The sequence below is a fragment of the Manis javanica genome, chromosome 11 (genome assembly GCF_040802235.1).
Source record: "Manis javanica isolate MJ-LG chromosome 11, MJ_LKY, whole genome shotgun sequence".
NCBI classification, from domain to species: domain Eukaryota; kingdom Metazoa; phylum Chordata; class Mammalia; order Pholidota; family Manidae; genus Manis; species Manis javanica.
In genome coordinates this window covers 105213907-105236273 of record NC_133166.1, presented here as the reverse complement: position 1 = coordinate 105236273, position 22367 = coordinate 105213907, and the positions used below count along the sequence as shown (strand labels likewise).

At 46.0% G+C, this 22367-nt stretch overlaps 1 protein-coding gene across 3 annotated transcripts in view; it reads left to right on the top strand.

Moving 5' to 3' along the window:
* IPO9 (importin 9) overlaps window positions 1-16880 on the top strand; it is a 50874-nt gene extending 33994 nt beyond the window's left edge. For all 3 annotated transcript variants that reach the window (XM_017673597.3, XM_073217152.1, XM_037015192.2), the window contains exons 15-24: window positions 6592-6818; window positions 8466-8614; window positions 9092-9220; window positions 9906-10181; window positions 10440-10606; window positions 11208-11341; window positions 12000-12122; window positions 12564-12665; window positions 12861-12937; window positions 13381-16880. In XM_017673597.3, the coding sequence (XP_017529086.1) occupies window positions 6592-6818; window positions 8466-8614; window positions 9092-9220; window positions 9906-10181; window positions 10440-10606; window positions 11208-11341; window positions 12000-12122; window positions 12564-12665; window positions 12861-12937; window positions 13381-13491 (1495 nt within the window). In that variant the 3' untranslated portion in view covers window positions 13492-16880. The remainder of the gene's footprint in view (window positions 1-6591; window positions 6819-8465; window positions 8615-9091; window positions 9221-9905; window positions 10182-10439; window positions 10607-11207; window positions 11342-11999; window positions 12123-12563; window positions 12666-12860; window positions 12938-13380) is intronic.
* Window positions 16881-22367: the final 5487 nt, after the last annotated feature.

The window sequence follows — 22367 nt, the reverse complement described above, 5'->3', positions numbered from 1 at the left end:
CAAAGGTGAAAGTGTTCTTTACCACTGGACCTGCATTACAAGAAATGCTGAAGTTACAATGGAAGGATGCTAATTAATAACATGAAAATATGCAGCACACTGCTAAAAGGTAAGTATAAGTCAAATTCAGAATATTCTAATACTGAAATATGGTGGTGTGTTAACCACTTAAGTCCAGCATAAAGGTTAAAGGGCAAATACATTAAAAATAACCAGCTAAATATGTGTTAATGCACAAAGTAAATGTAACATCAAAAACATAAAAGAGGGCATAGAAGGGTAGAATGTATGCAGGCAAAGTTAAGTTATCAATGTTAAGTGAACTGTTACTATCTAGTAAATGTTTTATGTAAGCTTCATGGTAACCACAAAGCAAAAATCTACAATACATAAAGGATAAAGAATGAAAGCATGCCACTCTAGAAAATATCAGCTCACAAAGGAAGACAGAAAGGGGAAGAAAGGAAAAAGTGAACTGTAAAAGAGCCAGACAACAGTTAACAAGAATGCATTAGTAAGGCCTTACCTATCACAAATTACTTTAAATGTAAGTGGATTAAATTCTCCAGTCAAAATTCAGAATATCTGAATGGATTTTTTTTTAAAGACTCAACTAATATGCTTCCTGCAAGAGGCTCATTTCAGATTTAAGGACACACATAGCCTCCAAGTGAAGGGATGGAAAAAGCCCATGCAAGTGGAAACCAGAAGAGAGCAAAAGTAGCTATATTTTTATCAGACAAAATAAACATCAACTCAAAAGCGATAATAGGAGAGCACATGGTCATTATATAATGATAAAGAAGTCAGTCCATCAGTTAGATGTAACAGTTGTAAATACACATGCCCTACATTGAGTAACTTAAATATATTAAGCAAATAGTAGCATCTGGAGGGAGGAATGGACAACACAATTAGAGTAGATGGCTTCAGTGTCCCACTTTCAACACAAACAAAATCAGTAAGGAACCGTAGCACACGAACTGTACTTTAAGCCAAATGGACGTAACAGGCATGTTCAGAGCGTTCTACCCAACAGCAGCAGAAGACACATTCCTCCAGACACGCACATTCTCCAGAACAGGTAAGATGGTAGGTCATAGAGCAAGTCGTAGTGAATTTAATATTAAAATCATACCAAGTGTCTTCTGTAATCATTGTGGGATGAAATTAGAAATCAATTACAGGTGGAAAACTGGAAAACTCACACATATGTGGAAGTTAAACAATGTACTCCTGAACAGCCAATATAAAGAAAAAATCAAAAGAGAAACAAGTATCCTAAAACAAGTGAAAATGGAAATAGAACATACCAAGATGTGTGGGATGCAGCAAAAGCAGTTCTAAGAGGGAAGTACAGATAAACACCTACACTAAGAAAAAAAAGTCTCAAACAACGTAACTTTAAACCTCAGGAACTAGAAACAGAAGAACAAAGTAAGCCCAAAGGTAGCAATAGGAAGATCAGAGCAGAAATAAATAAAATAGAGGTCAGAAAAACAATAGAAAAGATTAGTGAAACTGGTTTTTCAGAGGTAAACAAAATTGACAAACTTTAGCTAAAAAGAAGGGAAGACCTCAAATAAAAAATCAGAAATGAAAGGAGACGTTATAACTGATACTATAGAAAGGATCATAGGACACTACTGTAAAGTTACATGCCAACAAATTGGATATCCGAGAGGAAATGGATGAATTCCTAGAAGCACACAGCCTACTATAACTGAAGACAGTAACAAGTAAGGATATTGAATCAGTAGTCAAAAAAAAAACCCATAAAAGAAAATTCCAGAACCAGATGGTTTCACTGGTGAATTCTACCAAACATTTCAAGAATTAATACCAGTCCTTCTCAAACATTGAAGAGGGAGCATTTCCAACTCATTTTTCAAGGCCAGCATTACCCAGATACCAAGGCCAGACAAGGACATTACAAGAAAAGAAAACTTAAGGCCAATATCTCTGTTGAATATAGATCTAAAAATCCTCAAGAAAATACTAACAAACTGAATTCAACAGCACATTAAAAGGATCACACACCATGACCAAGTGGGATTTATCCCTGGGATGCAAGGATGGTTCAACATATGTAAAGCAGTAAATGTGATATACCACTTAATAGAAGGACAGATAAAAATCATGATTATCTTAACAGATGTAGAAAAAGCATTTGACAAAATTCAGTATCCATTCATGATAAAAACTTTGAACCAAGTCAGTATAGAGGAAACATACCTCAACAAAGTAAAGGCCATATATGACAAGCCCACAACTAACATACTTACAGTGAAAGGCTGAAAAGTTTTCCCCAGATCAGTAATAAGACATGGTTGTTCACTCTCACCATTCCTATTCAACATAGTCAGAGCAATTAGGAAAGAAAAGAAAGAAATGGCATCCAAATTGTAAAGGAAGAAGTAAAACTGTCTCTGTTTGCAGATGACATGATGTATAGGGGAAACCCTAAAGATTCCATCAGAAAACTGTTAGAACTAATAAATTCAGTCAAGTTGCAGAATACAAAATATACAACAATCAGTTGCATTTCTATACACTAATAACAAACTATCAGAAAGAGAAATGTAAAAAACAATCCCATCTACAGTTGCATCAAAAATAATAAAATACCAAGGAATAAATTTAAAGTGGGTAAAAAATCTGTACACTGAAAACTATTAGACATTGAGGAAAAAAACTGAAAAAGACAAATAAGTAGAAAGATATCCTGTGCTCACGAATTAGAAGAACTAATATTATTAAAATGCCTCTACTACCACAAGCAATCTGTAGATTCAGTGTGATCCCTGTCAAAATTCCAGTGGCATTTTCCACAGAAATAAAACAAACAAAAATTTGTGTGGAGCCACATAAGTCCCCAAATAGCTAGCTGGAGGCTTCATACTTCCTGATTTCAAACTATATTATAAAGCTGTGGTGATCAAAAAAGTATGGATTTAGCATAAAAACAGACATGTAGGTCATTTGAACAGAGGCCAGAAACAAACTCACAACAAAGGAGACAAAAATATGCAATGGGGAAAGGATAGTCTCTTCAATAAATGATGTTGGAGAAACTGGACAGTCACATGCAAAAGAATGAACCTACACCCTTAACTATACACCAGAGTCAACTCAAAATAGATGAAAACTTCAACCTAAGACCTTACACCATAAAACTCATAGAGGAAAGCAGGAGTTAAGCTCCTTGACATCGGTCTTGGCAATGATTTTTTTGGATTTGACACCAAAAGCAAAAATAAACAAGTGGGACTACATCAAACTAAAAATTTTCTGCACAGCAAAGGAAATCATCAACAAAATTAAAGGCAAACTACTAAATTAGAGGAAATATTTGCAAATCATGTATCTGGTAATGGAGTTAATATTCAAAATATATAAAGAACTCATACAACTCAATAAAACAATCTGATTAAAAAATGGCAGAGGAGCAGGGGCTCTGAAAATAGACACTTTTCTAAAGAAGAAACAAAAATAGCCAACAGGTACATGAAGAAGTTCTCAATATCACTAATTATTAGGGAAATGCACAATGAGATAATCAAAAACCACAACGAGATACCACCTTATGCCTGTTAGAATGGCTATTACAGAAAGACAGACAATAAGCACTGGTGACTGGAGAAAGGGAACCCTCCAACACTGTTGGAAATGTAAACTGATGCAGCCACTATGGAAAACATTATGGATTCCTCCAAAACCTAAAATTAGAATTAGCATATGATTTAGTAACCCCATTTCTGGGTATATGACAAAGGAAATGAAAACAGGATCTTAAAGAGGTATCTGCACTCTAGCCAGATACCTAGATACCCTAAGCCTGCCTCAGTAGTTGGGTGGGTAAAGTTGATGTGGTATATGTGCACAATAGAATATTTCAGCTAAGAGAAGGAACTCCTGCCATTTGCAAGACCATGGATGGACCTTGAGGGCGTTTGCTAAATGAAATAAGAAAGACGAATACTGCATGCTATCACTTATATGTGAAATCCAAAAAACATAAAACTCATTGAAAAAGAGTGGAAAAAAGTGATGGAATAGGAAGAGGCTGACAGAAGGGCGCACAGTCGCATCAATAAGATGAGTAAGATCTGAGAATCTAACAAAACGTGGTGACGAGAGTTGATAACACTATATTGTGTAAATGAAATTTGCTAAGAGCAGAATTTATTTTCACAGAAAAAATGTGAGGCACGATGGATGTGTTAACAAACTAGATGAGAAGCCTTTCACAATGTGTATCAAATCACAATGCACACTTTAAATATACAACTTTATGTCGCTTATACCTCAATAAAGCTGAAGATTTAAAAATTTTAAGTTTACAAGTTTATATTACTTTCTTAATCAGGAAAAATAGGTAATTTTTATATAATTAAGGTTCAACTCTTTACTACATAGGCAGTGGATTTCTTGAAAAGTAACAGATTTCTGGAAAGGTGACAAAAGCTATGAACATGGACACCAGAGGAGTGGACACTCACACTTTTATAAAATCATACCTAACGTATCAAAGACTGGTCTGACATCAGAGGGTCCGAGGTAACAGACTGTCCTGGGAAGGGGCCCCGGCTGTTCCTTCCTTCACAGGCACGATGCTCCATTTCATTTCCTTGTCCAGGTTTCCGCCCATCCCATTCCAGTCTGGCTGTGTCCTCACCTCAGCACTGAGAGCGCCTTTCTCATGCCACCAGCAGCCTTTCAGTAATTCCACCCCCAGGCTTGCTTTCATCTTTTGCCCCAGTTTTAATTTATTCCTCCACATAGTTTATGTATCATTGAAAACTGCTTCAACTCATTTCTGAAACAAGATAGTGATCAACAAATATTTGTGTCTTATTTCTGAAATCATACTTATGCCAGCCTTTCTCCAGAGCTCCAAATTAATATTTCCACTGTTAACTATCCATACCAGGATGGTTATCTTAGAAGTATCTGAAAATGAACATGTCCGCTACTGAGCTTACTCTTTAGCACCTCCAAGCCTGCCCTCCCTGTTTGAGTGAAAGTAAACACCGTGTACCTTTAGGTCTTGGTTCTTTCGAACTGCACGTCTATTCCTCCCTCCCACTGTCACCACTGCAGCTCACATTCTCAGCTTCTTGTGCCTGAATTACTGCAGTGGCTTCCTGGCGACTCTTCCTGCCTCCAACCTCACACCACTGCAGTCTGTATTATTTTAGCTGTCAAATTGATTTTTCTAAAATGGAGAACTGATTTTTTTTGTTCCTGTATTTAAAACTGTCCTGTCTGCTGTAGTGCTCCTCAGACTGAGGTACAAGTAAGCGCCCCAGAAGAAGGTCAGGGTGTGCCAGCTGGTAGATGAAACCACAAGATAAACATACAGCGTCTTCCTGGACTGTCAGCTTCCTCAAAGACTTTAGGATAGGGAAACAAATAAATTAGGCTTTAGAAGTAGTTTATTAGAAGTTTGAGATAAACTGGCTTCCAAAATGAAGTTTAGCTTCCCTTAGCATGGCATAAAAGATCCCATATGATCTGCATCAGAATTACAGTCTCTGCGACCTACCAGACTGTTTAGTTTCAGCTTCATCAGAAGGGCAAAGTGCTGTCAGCCCCTAGGATGGAAAAGCAGGGGGAGGAGGTAGAGCGCGACTGAGCACCAGTAGGCAGTTGGATGCAAAGCCTGTCTGAGGAGCTGGGAGCTGACTAATGTTAACTCACCTCTTAAGGAAAAATTAGATCAGAGCAAGGTGGTTGTATTGAAAATCCAGATGTTGTGAACCTGAAAACCAAGAAATTTGTGAACAAGTCTGAGATCAGTGTCCACGGTTTCACTGGTCATTGTGGACCTTTTGACCCAGCAGCTGATGCAAATAATATAGTTGTAAGACACTTTTTAAAATTATGTTAAGAAAAATCATATATTGAGTACCTAGGAAGGGTCCTGTTTCTGTCCCAGGTGCTTACAGAATACACAACGTGATAAGTGTATCCTATTGGACATGGTCAGTAGCACCTAGTAAATATTTATTGATTGAATAAGAGGTGGATGAGGTAGACCTACACACAGAAAACTTTAAACCCTACAAATAGCACACTGGTTTGATAAGTGTGCATAAAATGTTCATATACATTGATCTCATTTTAGGATGCAAAAAAACTCCGAAAAGTACAAAATTTTTATAACATGGAAGTTAACAGAGTCTCCTACTAAAAGTTGTGTTGGAAAAAATGAAAAACACTAACTAAAGGAAATAATGGGAATATCTATCAAAATCTTAGGAATGTAATTACAGCAGTAGTCTAAAGAATCATAAGGCTTAATAATTTGTATGTAATGACTTGTCTGGGATTTGCTTCAAAACAAAGTGGGAGAGGATAAAAGAACTTTTAAAGGAAATGGCAAAGACCAAAGCAGAAGTAAATTAGAAAATAAAAACATGGTGGTGCTGATACTTAATACACCACAGAAAGATATAAAAACTTAGCTAACCCTGGAAATAGCTTCATAAAGCTACACATGTAATTGCTGTAACATGATACAGATTTGGAGAAAAAAAAGGAATTGAGGGATCCACTTGTGAGTAATACTTGGCTTTCTCTCTCTAGTTACTGTGACCAGCTGAAAGTCTCAGAGAGTACCCACGTGCTTCAGCCCTTCCTCCCCAGTATCCTGGATGGCTTGATTCACCTTGCAGCCCAGTTCAGCTCAGAGGTCCTCAACCTGGTGATGGAGACCCTGTGCATCGTTTGTACAGTGGACCCAGAGTTCACAGCAAGCATGGAAAGCAAAATCTGCCCCTTCACCATTGCCATCTTCCTCAAGTATAGTAACGGTATGCCACCAGGACAGTGTGTTGATGGGACACCAAAGGAAAGATGGTGGCTGGTGAATTTCAGTGAAAATGACCCTGGCTCTGATGGTCTTGAGCATCAGAAGCCAAGAAGGTGGCTTTCAGTTAGCAGAGTGCACTATAGATAATGGCAGCTCTAGAAGGCAGAGCGCCTATTCCTGGAACTCCCTCTCTAATAAGGACTGGGCAGCAAGCAAATAAAGGGCTAACAGGCAAGAGGTGTAATTCAGAACTGTGAAAGTAAAGTATGAAACTGAGCAACTAAGTTAAAGCCACCTAAAAGAAAAGGACTAGAACTGTAATGTAGAAAAAGAGATAAACTGAAGAAAGAGACACACGGAAAGGTTTATGAAAAGGTGTTCACATGTTTTTTATAGTAGCAAAACTTGGAAATAATGAAAAGACTAAATGAATTATGTCCATAAAAGTAGGATGCTATGCAGCCATTTATAATCATATTTCAAAGGAATATTTAAAGTCATCAGAAATTGCTTACATCGTAAGTGAATAGATAGTTTTCCAAAACACAGAATATAATCCCAAGTTTTGGTTTTGTTTTAGAAGAAGATGTATATATAGATATGTATATAGAAAAAAATACCAGAAGAAAATATATCAAAATGTTAAATAAAGGCAGTTCTCCCTAGGTGGTGCAATTATAGGTGTTTTCTTTCCAGTAGTACTTCTCTGCATTTTAAGTTTTTCTGTAGGGAGTGTATATTATTAACACTTTATTAGCTGAAAAGATATTGAGGATATTTGTTTTAAAAGAGGGAGTTCCAGTATTGAAGCTCAGAGGGTTATATAGGGGTAGGGGTTGGCTATATAATACAGTATCATACTAAACATTTTGACTTGTTTTTTCACTTAAAAATGTGCTTTGGAGAGGTTTCCGCATTGCACTCTTAGATAAATATGATTCTTTTCAACCATCGTGTAATATTCCCTAAAATGTCTATACCCATAATTTATTTACCCATTCTGTTAATGGACATCTAGACTGTTACCAATGTTTTTCTTTATCAAACAATGCTGCAGTGATCTTTCCACATTTATCTTAGTACACTGCATATATTTTTTCAGACTAGATAGAGGAGGCTGTTTTTCTTACATTTAAAGTAGGTAAAGCTGAAGTTCATTTCTTCACAAGGCTCTGCTTTTGAAGGTTTTACCTTTTGCCTGGAAATGGCTTTATGAGTTCTTGTCTAGCATGGCTACCCCCTAGGAGATGTTATTCCTCCTGGACCCATGAGAACACGTCCATGTTTGTGCAACTTCTGGAACTTCCATGTATTTTAACAAAGTATCAGTGAGACTTTTTTTTTCCTTAATCATTTAGTTTCATGATCAATCCAATTTTCACAAGAATAAGGACATTAAAGATTTTGTTTTGGAAGTAGCTATTGCTAAGTCCTTGACTTAGTGAAACCATGCACACACTGTGCCTCTTAGAGACCTCGCATCTCTCCTGTTCTTCCAGGTTACTCATGTGGCCCCACTAGGTCCCAGGTATGTGACATAAAGAAGAACTTGTTAACTTAGATCAGGGCCAAACAGCAGGCATGATTAAGCCAGAAGCACATGCAGACCATTGGCCGGGGGGATTCCATGTTTCCTTGTCCACTTCAGATCCTGTCGTTGCCTCGCTGGCTCAGGACATCTTCAAGGAGCTGTCCCAGATTGAAGCCTGTCAGGGCCCGATGCAGATGCGGCTGATTCCCACTCTAGTCAGCATCATGCAGGCCCCAGCAGACAAGATCCCCGCAGGGCTCTGTGCGGTGAGTGGTTGCAGGAGGGGCAGGTGGCCAAGGGGGGCGAACACACTCTGCAAGCGCACCTGCAGGTTCCCACCTGCCGGCAGGAAGCCAGCAGCCTTAGCGGTGCGGGGGTGAGGTCAGCGTGCTGCTTGCCCCCCAGAGACAGTGGGTGATTCTTGAGGCCTTAAGAAAACGGCTCTTCCTACCCAGAGGCACCCTCAAGGAACTGAACAGGGTGCCATCATCACAGCTCCACCAAGGGTGGCACCTGACTCTCAAGTCCACTGCCACCCTGCCCACCCCCAGGGCTAATCAAGCTGTGGGCTGTCATGATGGGGCTGAGGGCACTGTCTAATTGTTCCTTTTCTTTCAGAAACTTGCTTTTCATTAATGAGCTTTCTCTGGGTTGCTGTGTTGTACCCACACAGTGAAGACCTTGGTTGTTGGGCGCCCCCTACCCCACCCCAGAGGAAATTCTGACTCTCTCTTCTGCTTCAGACAGCCATTGATATCCTGACCACAGTTGTGCGGAACACAAAGCCGCCCCTGTCCCAGCTACTCATCTGCCAGGCTTTCCCTGCTGTGGCGCAGTGCACCCTTCACACAGATGACAACGCCACCATGCAGGTATCTGAGCCACAGTGACTAGAGAAGAGAAGTAGTAGGCTGAGAAATACGACAGTTTCATGCTTTCGAGATACAGGTCTCTGAAATCCATTTTTATCCAGAGGACCCAGGAAGGGTTCTGATTGCAAAAGCCGAGCCTTCTGGGCTTTGGGGTATGTTACAGTGTTAAAGAATGTGGGTGCTGGACATACTGCCTCTGTATGTGGGTCTTGCTGCTCTGGAGGATATTAAAGACATAGACTTGGGGCCAGAAGAAAGTCTCCCTTGGTATTTCTTCTGTTAATAAAGTCAGTGAAGTGACAGACCTTTGGAAATCTCTAGGCAAATGGGGTTTGTGTAAGGTCTGTCCTTATCCCCGTAAAGAGCTGTAGTGTTCCCAGTTACCGCTATGCCTTGGACGTGTTTTTTCAGTACCAGAGATAGATCTTTATCATTAGACTCAGTTTGCTCAGCCTCTGTCCCTTGTGATGAGAAACAGGCGTTTCTGAGATAGCCTGTCAGGTAAAGTGAGGCCTGTGTGGTGCGTTTCTATGCTGTGACAGTAAACTCTCATTCCAGCATTGTGAACTCACCACAAACCCTGTAGTTCTCATCACTCTTAGGAGGCAGAGGCTCCAGACATCCGCCTGCCCGTGCACACTGAGGCTTCTGTCCCGGTTGCTGATCTTGCTCCTTGTCTCCCCAGAATGGTGGAGAGTGCCTGCGGGCCTATGTGTCGGTGACACTGGAGCAGGTGGCCCAGTGGCATGATGAGCAGGGCCACAATGGGCTGTGGTATGTGATGCAAGTTGTGAGCCAGCTCCTGGACCCACGCACCTCAGAGTTCACCGCAGCTTTTGTGGGTCGCCTCGTCTCTACTCTCATCTCCAAAGCAGGGCGGGAGCTGGGCGAGAATCTGGACCAGATTCTTCGTGCCATCCTCAGTAAGATGCAGCAGGCAGAGACGCTCAGTGTGATGCAGGTGAGAGGACAGTGGGGAGCTGGGCTTTCCAGCCCGTGGCTGGTAGGGCTGCAGATGGGCATATTGGTCCTGAGTCGTTTTACTCTCTGTCTTACTGCCCACGTAGAACGGTCAAGTAAAATTTCTCTCTCTTGGCCCAAGAAACGTTGACAAGCAAAGCCCCGTATTCTCCTGTTCTTGATGGCCATCCCCAGCCCCTCTTGCCTCCCAAGCTTCTGAATCACCTTCCCTGAAGCAGGTGTCCTTGTCACCTCCTAGTCTCTGATCATGGTGTTCGCTCATCTGGTGCACACTCAGCTGGAACCCCTCTTGGAGTTCCTGTGCAGCCTCCCGGGACCCACAGGCAAGCCTGCCCTGGAGTTCGTGATGGCCGAGTGGACAAGCCGACAGCACCTGTTCTATGGACAGTATGAAGGCAAAGTCAGGTAGCGCCTGGTCTTCTCCGGGCATTCTGCCTCTCACACCACCTGTTTCCCTGACCTGCTTCACTGATGCTGTTCCACACAGCACACCGCCCCCTCGTGGTCGCTTTTCCCTCTTTCTTTATTGCTAATTTCTGTATTTGAATAGTTGGCATCTTGAAATTCCCAAGACATTTGACACAATATATATATCTTTTTTATTTTTTTAATCTCTGCTGGCTAGATATCCTGCTTTCACAGACTTCACCCAGCCAAGTACAGCTGATGGCTTACCCTCCTTTAGAAAACCAAGCCTTCTCACCCTGGCATGCTAGTTTTCTGTCCTAGACTTGTACCCCACCGGTTCTCATCACCCTGCCGCACTGCCCTGTGTGGCCAGCCGCTGTGAGCCTTGCCCACCCTAGCTTTGTTCCAGAACAGCTCTCATTAGACCACCTCATGAACAGTAAATCCCATTTTCAGCTGAACTCACTTGTCTGTCCTAATTGGTTGTGAACAGAATTTTCACCACGGAAGAGGGAGTCTTAGGACATAATCGCTTATCTCCTTGAGGTGACCTCTGGATGGGTAACTGACTTGACTCTCTCTGCCTCCTCCTCGCCAGCTCTGTGGCTCTGTGCAAACTGCTCCAGCATGGCATCAATGCAGACGACAAACGGCTGCAGGATATCCGCGTGAAGGGAGAGGAAATCTATGGCATGGATGAGGGCATCCGCACCCGCTCCAAGGCAGCCAAAAGTGGGTGGTGATGCCACCCCTCCCTCTTCCTCCCTAGGGGTACCTGTGTGGAAGGCAGGGAAATGCTGATCTGTATTTTTAAAACATAATTGTTAGTGATAGGTTTGATAAAAAGAAACAGAAAACTAGGTAAAAAATGGATCAGACGTATGGTTCCTTCCTACTGCTGAAAATTGACGAAAATAGTCTCAGGCGTCAGGGAGCCCCAGCTCCCAGCTTTGTTCTGGGGCTCTGGTACCCATTTTCAGCATGTCCTTATCAGATTGCCTTTGGCTTAGGATTTGTAGGTTGAGTGCAAAGCTGCTCTCTAACTGTAGGTTTATAAACCTGTGCTGTTTCTCAAACTGCAAGTGGTGGGGACTAAAGTATCGTAACTCAGTTACTTGTTTCCAAGCTTTATTGCGGGGAAAACCTCCTTTAATTCCTGAACGCTCTTACCTCCTCTAACTTCGGAACTTTTTTAACTTTTTTAACACTAAGCAGAGTGAAGTTATGCAACCAGTAAATCGTTTTCTGGGGGCTGGATGTAGTTGGGGGTGGTGAGAAGCCTGAGGGATGGGGGAACTGTGTCCGGCCAGCAACACTGCGGGGTAGGGGGACACTGCCAGAAGTGAGCCCTGTTGACAGCCTTACAAGAAGCCTTTTCTTTCCTTCTCAGACCCTGAGCGCTGGACAAACATTCCTTTGCTGGTCAAGATCCTAAAGCTGATCATCAATGAGCTCTCCAACGTCATGGAGGCCAACGCTGCCCGGCAGGCCACCCCTGCGGAGTGGGGTCAAGGTGCCCCAGGCCCTTACTCTCAGGGAACTTAGAGCCTGGCAGATCAAGTTACAGATTTTCAAATTATCAATTTGGCTTATTGAGTCACTAATTTTTTTTAAAGGTTTATTGCATGCCTACTCCATGACTAGCACTGCTAAGCATGTAAAGGTCTCCCTTACGAAATCTCGGTCTCGAGGGGAGGTGCTGGGGCAAGCTAACGCTACTCTTGGCCCTTCCTGTTTGGTGTCTCTCAAGAGCTCTTTGGCCTTTTACCTCCCCACCACAACTCTCAGTTCTTCATTCAAACTCATTGGGAGGGTGTGTGGCCATCCCTGGTTGTCCCACTGGGGACGTCAGGCCACACTGCAGAAGCCCTTGGGACCCTTCTGTTCTGGCATGTCTAGATTTGGGGAGGGAAATGCCGGGGAGATGCTCCAGCTCCCTTTCCTCTCCGAGCAGATGACTCCACTGATATGTGGGAGGACCAGGAGGAGGAGGAGGAGGAGGAGGATGGCTCGGCTGGCCAACTCTTACCTGACATTCTTGCTACAAGTAAATATGGTGAGCAGTGTGAGAGGAGGACAGCTGTGGCGCACTGGTACCAGGAGTGGGACGCCAGCACCAGGGGAGAGGCGGGCCCGCAGGGACGTCACTCGGGCTTGTACCGCTCGCGCCTCAGCGTGTGGTGATGCCTCCCTGCCCAGAGCCTGCCTGGGCCCTGCCCTGACCCCTCCCTGTGTTGGCTGTGTCTGACAGAGGAGGGCTACTACGAGGACGATGAGGAAGACGACCCTGACGCCCTGAAGGATCCTCTCTACCAGATGGACCTGCAGGTGAGGGTGTCCAGAGAGGATGTCTTGCAAGTGACAGTGTCTGAAGCCATGGAATCAGGAACATGGGCTCAAACCCATCCCGAGTTCACCCTGGGAGCCTCAGGGCAGAGGGTTCCTGTCTTGCTGAGTAGCCCAGGGCTTTGGGTGGGCTGGGGCTTTGCACCTTAGCGTTTTATACAAGCGTTTTAGTCCAGCTTCTTGAAGCCGTGTTATAAGTGTCTGCAGGGTCGATCATGAGGTCTGTTCTTGGGAAAATGTTGTTTCCCTTTGGAATTCAGTCTCCGGGTTGAACCTGAACTAGATCCAGTAGTTGTGGAAGACCATCCCTCGGGTGCTGGCATGTGTCTGAGAGCCGTGGTTTCCTATGCCACCTGTGGCTCTTACCAACGCAGGTGGGTGACCCTGGGGGCTGTCAGTAGTACCACTTTTTTCCTCTCTTCCAGGCATACCTCACGGACTTCCTGTGCCAGTTCGCTCAGCAGCCCTGCTACCTAATGTTCTCAGGCCACCTTAATGACAGCGAGAGGCGTGTTCTGCAGACCATTGGTATCTGAAGGTGGAGCATCCGCATCTGCCCCTCCTGGCCCAGCAGCAAGCCCTTCGCAGCCCTTGCCGGCCTTGAGGTGTACTTTCTTCTCAACCTGGAGTGGCCTCTTGATTCTTGGCCCTCGGCCTTAGTGGAGTGACACTGACGACAGTTCAGACCAAGCTCACCCATGCTGTCACTTAGGAATGCTGGAACAAAGAACACTTCTCAAAGTCCCCCTGAAGATATCCCATCTCTAGAACCTTTTTCTCCCCAGCTCTGCCCCACCTCTGTTCCTAGAGCCTCTGCCAGCCTGTCCAGAAACATAGTGCCCAGAAGGATTATGTGTTCATGGATCGTTTTGCCCACCTCAGGAGCACGGAAAGTCATGGCCATTTATATTCTAAAACAGACCTGTTTACTTTGACAGGACATCTGATGTGTTCAGATAGGAATGCCCTGGAGAGAGAATTGCGCTTCTGCCCTCCGCGACAGATGCTCTGGGTTCTCAGTGGGAGCAACAGGAAGCAGCTACGTCCTAAGCCCTCTCCAGTGACCTCTCCTTGTTTCCCTTCTACAACACTAAGACTCGCCTGTCAAGAAGTCATCTTGTTTTTGACTCACTGCATGACACAGCCCCTCCCCTCAAGCTATTCCTATGCCCACACACAATAAGCGAGACAGATGGCAATTTCTTTTTCCTTTTTTAGGGGGAAAAAATGGGAAAAACATTTTTTTTTTAAGTCCACCTGACCCAACTATATATAATATACCTCCCGCACATTACCACACAGTCATACTCAGAGGTCACCCTGCCCCCTCAGGAACCCCCTACAGTGGTGAAGTTGTAGCCCTCAGATTTGCAGTGTGTATTTTTCTAGGAGAGTAATCTTTACAAGTGAATTTAGTCCACATGGCATAAGGTATCTCAATACCTCTGCCTTCTGTTCCTTTTAGAAGGAAAATTATAATGAAAGGATTAGGTGGAGCCCATGTAGACACCCTAGTGTGTGTTTTAGCTAACCTAGCTTGAAATGGTCCCTGGAGAATTGACATTATTAAGGGAGGTCCCTTAACTGGGAAATTAGTCTGTTGTGGGTTCAAAAAGTGAACGAGGATAAAAAAAAATCAAGAAGCGGAAGGTAAAGCCCAGCATTCCCTTGCTGGTGCCCACATTTGGTGCCCTATTTTTAATAACTACAGAATATTTCTTAAGGTTGGTGGTCTCACAAACAGGAGAAAATATACAAACTGAATCTAAATCTCCATTCAAGGAAAAGCCCCACTGTGGGGCATGTAGTCTGCAAGACTTAGCAGAAGTCCAAGGACTTTGTAGCTAATAGTGACTCTTTGCCACTAGGTGTCCCTGGTGCCTAACTCCCACGTCTGAGCTGCAGCGGGTGGGGTCTGTTAAAGTTACTATCTTTGAAAAGCTTGAGGGCGTGTGTGTTCACAGTGTTTCTACTGCCAACCAGGTTCTGAGGCTAATACTGCCTCAGTCCCCTGCTGTTTCTCCCCCTTGCATTAGGGGGATCATGGCATTGGGGTCTCACCAGCTGGTGCTCAGGAAAACCACAGTCTGAACCTTAGAGCCTCACTCCCTAGTTGATCTTAAGGCAGTACCCTTTGGGTTCAGTGCTGAAGGTTCCACAAGGCCAAATCACCCCTTGATTTCAGCACAGAAGAATGACCCCCCGCCCCCAGCATTGAGCTACCAAGTTCAGGAAGGCCTAGGGCTCTCACACAGACTGAGACTGGTAGGCCTGCTAATCAGAAAAACAGTCTGCATCTAGTGTCAAAAGTTGTCCCTAGGCAAGGGTCCTCTTTTCTTGTTTTGCTGATTTCAGGGGAGGACTGGGCCTCCTACCTCCAAAGAACTTGAGTCCTGAGGAAGAGGATCCTCTGGTCACTTGGTGGCCCACCTGCCTGACAAGACACACTGCTATGGATGAGAGCAGAGGGTCTTGGACCCCTTGGTGTGCAGAGACTTGTTGTGTTTACAGAATATTTTCACATATATCATCCCATTTAACCTTTACAACAGATACACAGTGGATATTATTCCCATTCTATTGATGAAGAAAACTGTTGAGACTATACCCAGCATCAACAGCAAGAAAAAAAGATCGGCTTGAGGCCAGTGGCATTAAAAAATGGAACTCTAAGCACCAATTTTACTCCTGTGTCTTTTTAGCCAAAGAGAACTAGCTTCAGTCTGAAAGGGGCAGTGAGTGCCAAGTGGTAAGAAAGCATGGAAGTTCAAGATAAAGACAAGTTAGGAAAAGCTCTGGACTGCTCTAAGGTATTTCGGGTCTCCTGACCCTGGTGAATAGGCCACTAGAACCCCAGGGCTTTCCCAGGCGTTTGCTGAGGTCCTAGTGAAGAGAATGGAGGGGAAAAGAATGGAAACACTAGAAGCTATGAAAGGAGGTAAAAGTCCAAGAAAGGAAGCTGATCATCTCAAGTCACCGGCCTATGAGAGTCATTAATCGGGAAGTACAAACCGACAAATGACTCAAGCCGATAAACAGCAGTGACCACGTCATCACTGGGGTTTAATAGATGTTCGCTATGAACTTAAGAGCAAGTGATGCCAAACTGGCCTCAGTCTAATTGTGTTAACAGACTAGATAAACTGGACAGAGTAAAATAAAGCATTAGGAAGATGGAGAAGTTGGTAGCTGGCCATGAACTCGGACTGCAGAGTAGCCCATTGTGGGATGGACTATGATTGCCCCAGGCTCTGTCCTCGGCCCCCTTTGATGCTATGACAGGAGGGTTTTGTTAATGGCCTACCCATTCCAAAGAGAATTTGAGGCCATTTATAAAAGAACTACTAGATAAGGGAGAAATGCTGATCAGATTTTTAGGTAACAAAATCCCTTGGGAAGAATGACAGTGTAGGATCCAGACAGCTATCTCTACGAGCTGCAGAAATGGGGACTGACGGTCTGCGAACATGTAAGAGTATAGAGTGCTGTGCTCTCGGTAACGGTGCTGTGTGCAGCCGTGGCTACGATGTCCTGGAACGGTTAACATGTCTTCACAAGACCCCAGTGTGGTCCTGGCTGGGGTAGTGGACACACTGTCCAGAGTCCTGTGCAAGATCGTGTCAGTCTCCCTGTGCCTGTCGGATTCTGGAGCACTCTGGTCCCTTCAGGTGCTCGACCACGTGGCTCCCTGACAGGTGGGAAGTGCATCTGCAAGAGCAAAACCAAGAATTAGAGGACCCACACCGTCGAGGGGAAGAAGCTCGAAGCATCTGAGACGGCTCCGCTTGGAGAAGGCCCCAGGGGAAACGGGACTCCGCTTTGGAAAAGTAAAGGGCAGTTCAGTGAGAGACATACCACACTTCTCACCCCAGCTGGGCAGACCTATGGCCAGTAAGATAATAAACACAAAGCCAGTTTCTGGCTACTCTGCCTCTATTCTTTTAAGCAAGTATTAAACCACTAACTATTATATGCAAGGCCAGGGCTAGATTCTGGAGACGCTTGGCCTGTTCCCTCAAGGAGCTAGTCTAGTAGGGGATCAGAATGCAATAAATGCAGGCAGTGCTGTGAGGGAAGCACTGGGTTCGGTCCCCCCTGCCCAAAGGTGGAGTGGTCAGTGGAAACAGGAGCAAGAAGTCAGGTGAGGTAGTGTGGAGAAGGTGACCCTTGAACTGAGTGCTTGCCAGGTGGCTGACATGACTGCTAAGATTCCTGAAGCACTTCCTAAATGCCAATGACTTACAGTTTTACTTGGATTATCTCATTTAGATCATCTAGCAACCTTACCAAGTAGGTGGTTTGGTTTACTCCATCTACCCATTGATGAAACCAAGGCACAGAGATATTAAATGTTACCTGTTGGAGGTCACATAGCAAGTATAGGATTCTTCTAGTCCAAGTAGGTGGCCCTTTTTGCCAGTTCTCTGTCCTGCCTCCCCTACACATTTGCTATAATGTGGGATAGGACATTCCAGAGAAAAATTACTCAAGACCCTCATAGGATAGAATTGGATTTTCAGAGTTTATAAGCAGGTTAGTATTAGAGTTCATGGTTCATGGGGCTTTTCAGCCAGAAATAGGAAGGACAAATGAGGGCCAGATGGTAAAGGGTCGGTCCTACAAGGCCTTCCTGTTCAGAGAATGGGAGATCACTCAGTTTTCAGAGAAGGAATGGGATCAGGCTTTTCAGAAGCCCTCTAAATGTGCATGCAAACAGGAGCAAAAGGAGTGCTTGGAACCTGGGTCGAGGGTGTGTGGGAGACTAGATCCAGGGCAAGTGCAGCCGCAGCGGGGACTACATCACAGTGGGGGAGAAGACACTGGCGAGGTGACATCCATGGGGACTGACGGCTGAGAGGAAAGGTTTTCCAAAAATGCCAGCCATGGAATTGTTTGCAGGGAGTCTTCCCCCCACTGCTCCCCAGCCCAGAGGGAGGCTGGACGCTCAGTATTAGTCACTGTGGAAAAATCCCCCGTTCCCACAGGTTTAGACTACATTTTAACCATACTTTAACTGGAGTCCAGAGGCAAAGCAGTCAAAAATAACTTAATTCCAAATTTTATGAATTACTTAACTTTTCTCAGATTGGTACAGGTTCTAACATTAACCATCTAACAAGGACCCTCATTCCAATTTTTTTTTTGAGTGAGCAAAGGGCAGTGTTACTGTTGTTTTCCTAACATAGATCACACCGGTGTTTCAGACCTGTACGGTTCCCATGATTTCCTAGCAAATGACTGCAGGAAGAAAAACAGCGGGAACAGCTGCCCTGATCAGGAGGTCCTCGGGGTCTTGAGTTGCTCTGACTTGGCATGACAGCACAGCTGCAAAGCGAGGGAGCTGGGGCAGGCGACTCCCAGTCCCCGGTGTCCTCATATATAAACTGGGGAGCTAATACCTACCTCATAGGGTTGTCATTAGAGTCCAAGATAACCTGATTAAAGCACCTCCGATGGGGAAAGTGCCTCATCCAGTGACCCCTCCCCCGGAGCTGGGAATTGTGTTTGGCTCAGCCTCGCTGACTCACTGCAGCAGAATGACTCAGTTTGGTTTCACAGATGCTGCTGCTAAATTGGGGACTTGGTGAGACTGGGAGGACAGCTCTGAGGAACTGCAGCAGCGCTGCCGTTCTGCCTGGGCAACAGGGTAGAAACAGGTGGCTACAGAGCCTGCTGTCCACCTGTGAAGCAGAGTTTTTCTGTGATTATCTGCATGACATTAAAATATCAGTGTATTAATTTCTTTCACTAGGTTTTTTCCCTCCACTTATTCTGAGAACGTAGCCGAGTTATTTGCATTTCCTTGCCTTAATTGCACCCTCAGGGTGGGAAGAACTGCTTGAGGATAGATAGCCATGCTTCCGGACCCTGTGGCTAAAGGCTGACTGAACTGAGGTTAGGTGCAGGGTCTTGGAGTAAGAGGAGAAGAGAAAGGAAGGGCAGAGTCCCGAAGACAAGAAGGGGACAGAAGTCCATGAGGCCTGTAAGGGGGAGGACCCAGACCTGTTCGTCAGCACTAGGAGATGAGGGCCCTGCCCAAGGGAGTGGAGTCCCTGGGGCGGCTGGATGCTGGGCACCCCGGTTCCTGGGATGCCCCTCCACATAGGCCAAGACACTAGCCTTGCAGCGCCCTGGGCTGGTGTCCGCAGAGGCTGCGTGGACAAGGCCTCAGGGCCCACCCCTGGCGTTCTGCACTGTGCAAGATCCCAGGACCTTTGCATGACCCCAGAATGGGGAGTGAACCCTGACAACAGAGTTTGAGTTCCCCACCAGCAGGCAGGATAGGAACTCAGTCTGACTGCATTTGATTAAAAGACAATTAAGAAATGTGACATTTCTTCCACGCCTGGTTTTGTGATGGCAAATTCATACCTGGTCATGTATTCCTCGCTGGCTTGGCCCCCCTGCCGTATCCCTGACTCACGAGGCTCACTAACAAGATGTTAGTGAACAAACACGTGTGGAGGCAGGAGGCTGGGTTCCTGCCCAGGCTCTGCCAGTGACCTGTTGTGACCTTGAGTAAATTACTTTGCCATTGAATAGGGAGAATGGACCAGAGCGCTTCAGCCAGCTGACAGGGGTTCCATGGGCTTGACAGAACCGCAGGCCACTTACAAACAAGGAAGCCAAGACCAGTGGGGGGAAGTGGCTCCACCAAGCGTGCTGAGCAGTAAGTGGCAGAGCAACACAGACTCCAGTGAGCAGTTCAGAGCATGAACTCTGTAGACAGACTGCTTGAGTTTGAATCCTGGCTCTGCCATTTACCAGCTGGGTGACTCCAGGCAAGCTACTTAGTAAATTCTGTGCCTCCATTTCCTAATCACAGGACAGCTATAATATCAGTATCTGTCTCATGGTATGATGTTGAGGATTAAAGTCAACATAAAAAGCATCTCAGAGCCTGCCTCATAGTAAGCATTAATCTCAGCTATTATTAGTCTAATCCTAAATCTAATGCAATTCTTGCTACCTAGGTCTGGTATCACCAAGAAAGGCCCCGTGCCTCTACAGACCCAGCAGTTCCCAGCTGCACGGATGGTGAATTAGGCGAGGCTGAGAACAGCCCCAGAGTGCAGGGGGCCAGATGGAGGGCTGAGGCCCAACGTCCCCAAACCCTTCCCAGGAGGGAGGACTGTAACCAGAGCCTTCTCCCTCCCTTCCCCTGAGGTCCCAAAATAACACTTGCCTGCCCCCACCATGCCCAGTTGGCAGAGCTGCAGGCTGAGTAAGGTGCCATTTAAAGACAACCTGGCCCTCCCCGTCTGCTCCACTGGCCATCCAAGCAGACCTGGCCTCACCCACTCCTTTCCTAAAGCCCAGGCTGACACAAGACTGTAGAGGAGCAGACACCTGGTATTCCGGTAAAGGTAATCTTGCAAATGAATTGCTGAAAGCCCCTCCAGGGAAGAGTGCGTCTCACCAGTAGCTGGGACAGCAGTGAGGCTGATCCCCATTGTCCTTCAGCACTTCACAGGACCTCCCACCAAGGGGACAAACACAGGAGACGCAGTCTTTCATATACAGCAAAAAGATTAAAGCTAGACACCAGGAGAGACTTTCTGCTGTGGGAAGACAGGTTCATTCTGGGGCAGTGGGAGCCAGGTTCCTTTAGTCTCCAACTAAGTCATGAGACCGCCGCCAAGTTTCTGGTGCTCTCCTGGGCTTTGTTCTCCCCAGCTCTGGACTGCGAGGAGAATCAGGGTATCCATGCCCCCTGGGGTGGGCGCAATGGGATCGAATCACCCAGAGGAAAGGCACGTCCAGTTACCTGTCCGCAGGAGTGGGGTTACCAGAGACTCCGGGGAGGAGCGCAGAGCAGCCCGGGTGCTCTCCCAAGACAGCGCTGACCGCGCAGAGGAGGAAGAGAGTTTCTCTGATCTCAGAATGTTCGACTCAACCCCAGACAGCTGGGGGGCACAGGAGCCCCTGGAGTGGAGGCCCCAGGGCCCTGGGCTGAGGCAGGCCGGGAGGAGCCCTGCGCTGGTCACACAGCCCAGCGGCGAGATGACTCAGCAGTGCCCCTGCCCCGGCCCAGGCCAAGCCCAGACTGGGACACCGGCGTGGTCCTGGCCTTTCCCCACTCCAGATAGCCCCAGTACCCTCTTTCCCACACAGACTCTGCTGGCATAAGGGCTCGGCAGCAAAGTTTTCTAGAGTATGTGTGCTCTGTATGCCAAGCACAGCAGGGAGATTTTAGACATGTTTAAGGAGAGGCAGGTGGTGGAGAGGAAGGGCTTGGACTTAAGTCACGAAAGCCCAATCTCAAATCCCGGCTGCATGAGCTGGGAAATTAACTTCCTCCAACCTCAGTTTCCTCATCTGTACAATGTGCAAACTTACTTGCGGCGGTAGCTGCTAACATTATTATCATGCTACTTCAGGCATGCTGGGGACAGCTGGCTGGCTAATGACAAAGTCCACGTTTTGTCTCATCCGGTCACAGATTCCTGTCTGCCTCCCCTTTTCCAGGGAAGTCCCCTCCCCGCCACTGGGGGCCAGGAGATGGGCTTGCTGAGGGTAGGACACTCCCTTGCCTGGAGAAGGTGCCGTGGAGCCCCTGCAGACTTGGAGATTTGGGCAACCCCCTGTGGGGCCCCCAGTCCCTCTGCAGAGCAGCCACTCTCTTCCACTCCTGCCCAGCTGTGTGGCCTCTGTCAGGACACAGGTTCCTTATGGCGACATAGCGAGCCTCAGCTCTCCACCTCCGGGCTCCAGCATCCTGCCAAGGAGTGCCGGCTCACCCAGGGCTGCCAGCTCTTTCCTCTGGCTGCCCACAGCCCCATTCCTCACCCTCTGCCGAATCACCTCCCATCTAGTGGACTGAAAAGTTTTCCTAAAGTTTTGTAATTAGATCACCGATGCTGGTGGTGAGAGCTTGGTGTCATGTTGAGCTGGAAGTGTCAGCAGGGGTATAAGCTTTGAGGAAGACTGGTTGGGGAAAGGAGAAAAGCAGGACCTAGAGAGGGGTGAGTTTTGGGAGACATGGTTTTGTGTGGTTTTCTTTTGTTTTAATAGGAAAGACAAGATTTCATTTTCCTTTGAGGAAAAGAAGCTGGTAAGGAAGGAGAAGCTAAAGACCCTAGAGAAGGAGTAGTGAAGAGGTGGATCAGATGGCCTCCAGAGCGCACCCTGGAGGGTCAGCCTCGGACAGGGAGAGGGACAGCCCTTCATCTGAGAGTCGTTCAACCAACAGTGACTGAGCACCTACAGAGAGGGCCAAGCACAATGGCCAGATGGTCCCTGAACTCATGGAGCTTGTGCCCCAGGAAAGAGGAGATGGATGGAATGGACACACCGTCCAGAGGGTGAATTGAAAGGGTCTCTCTTTGACCCTCTGCTGCTGCCTTTATGACTGCCCTTTGCACCCCCATCTGACTGCCAGCAGCGTCGTAGGGCAGGAGCCACCCCTCTC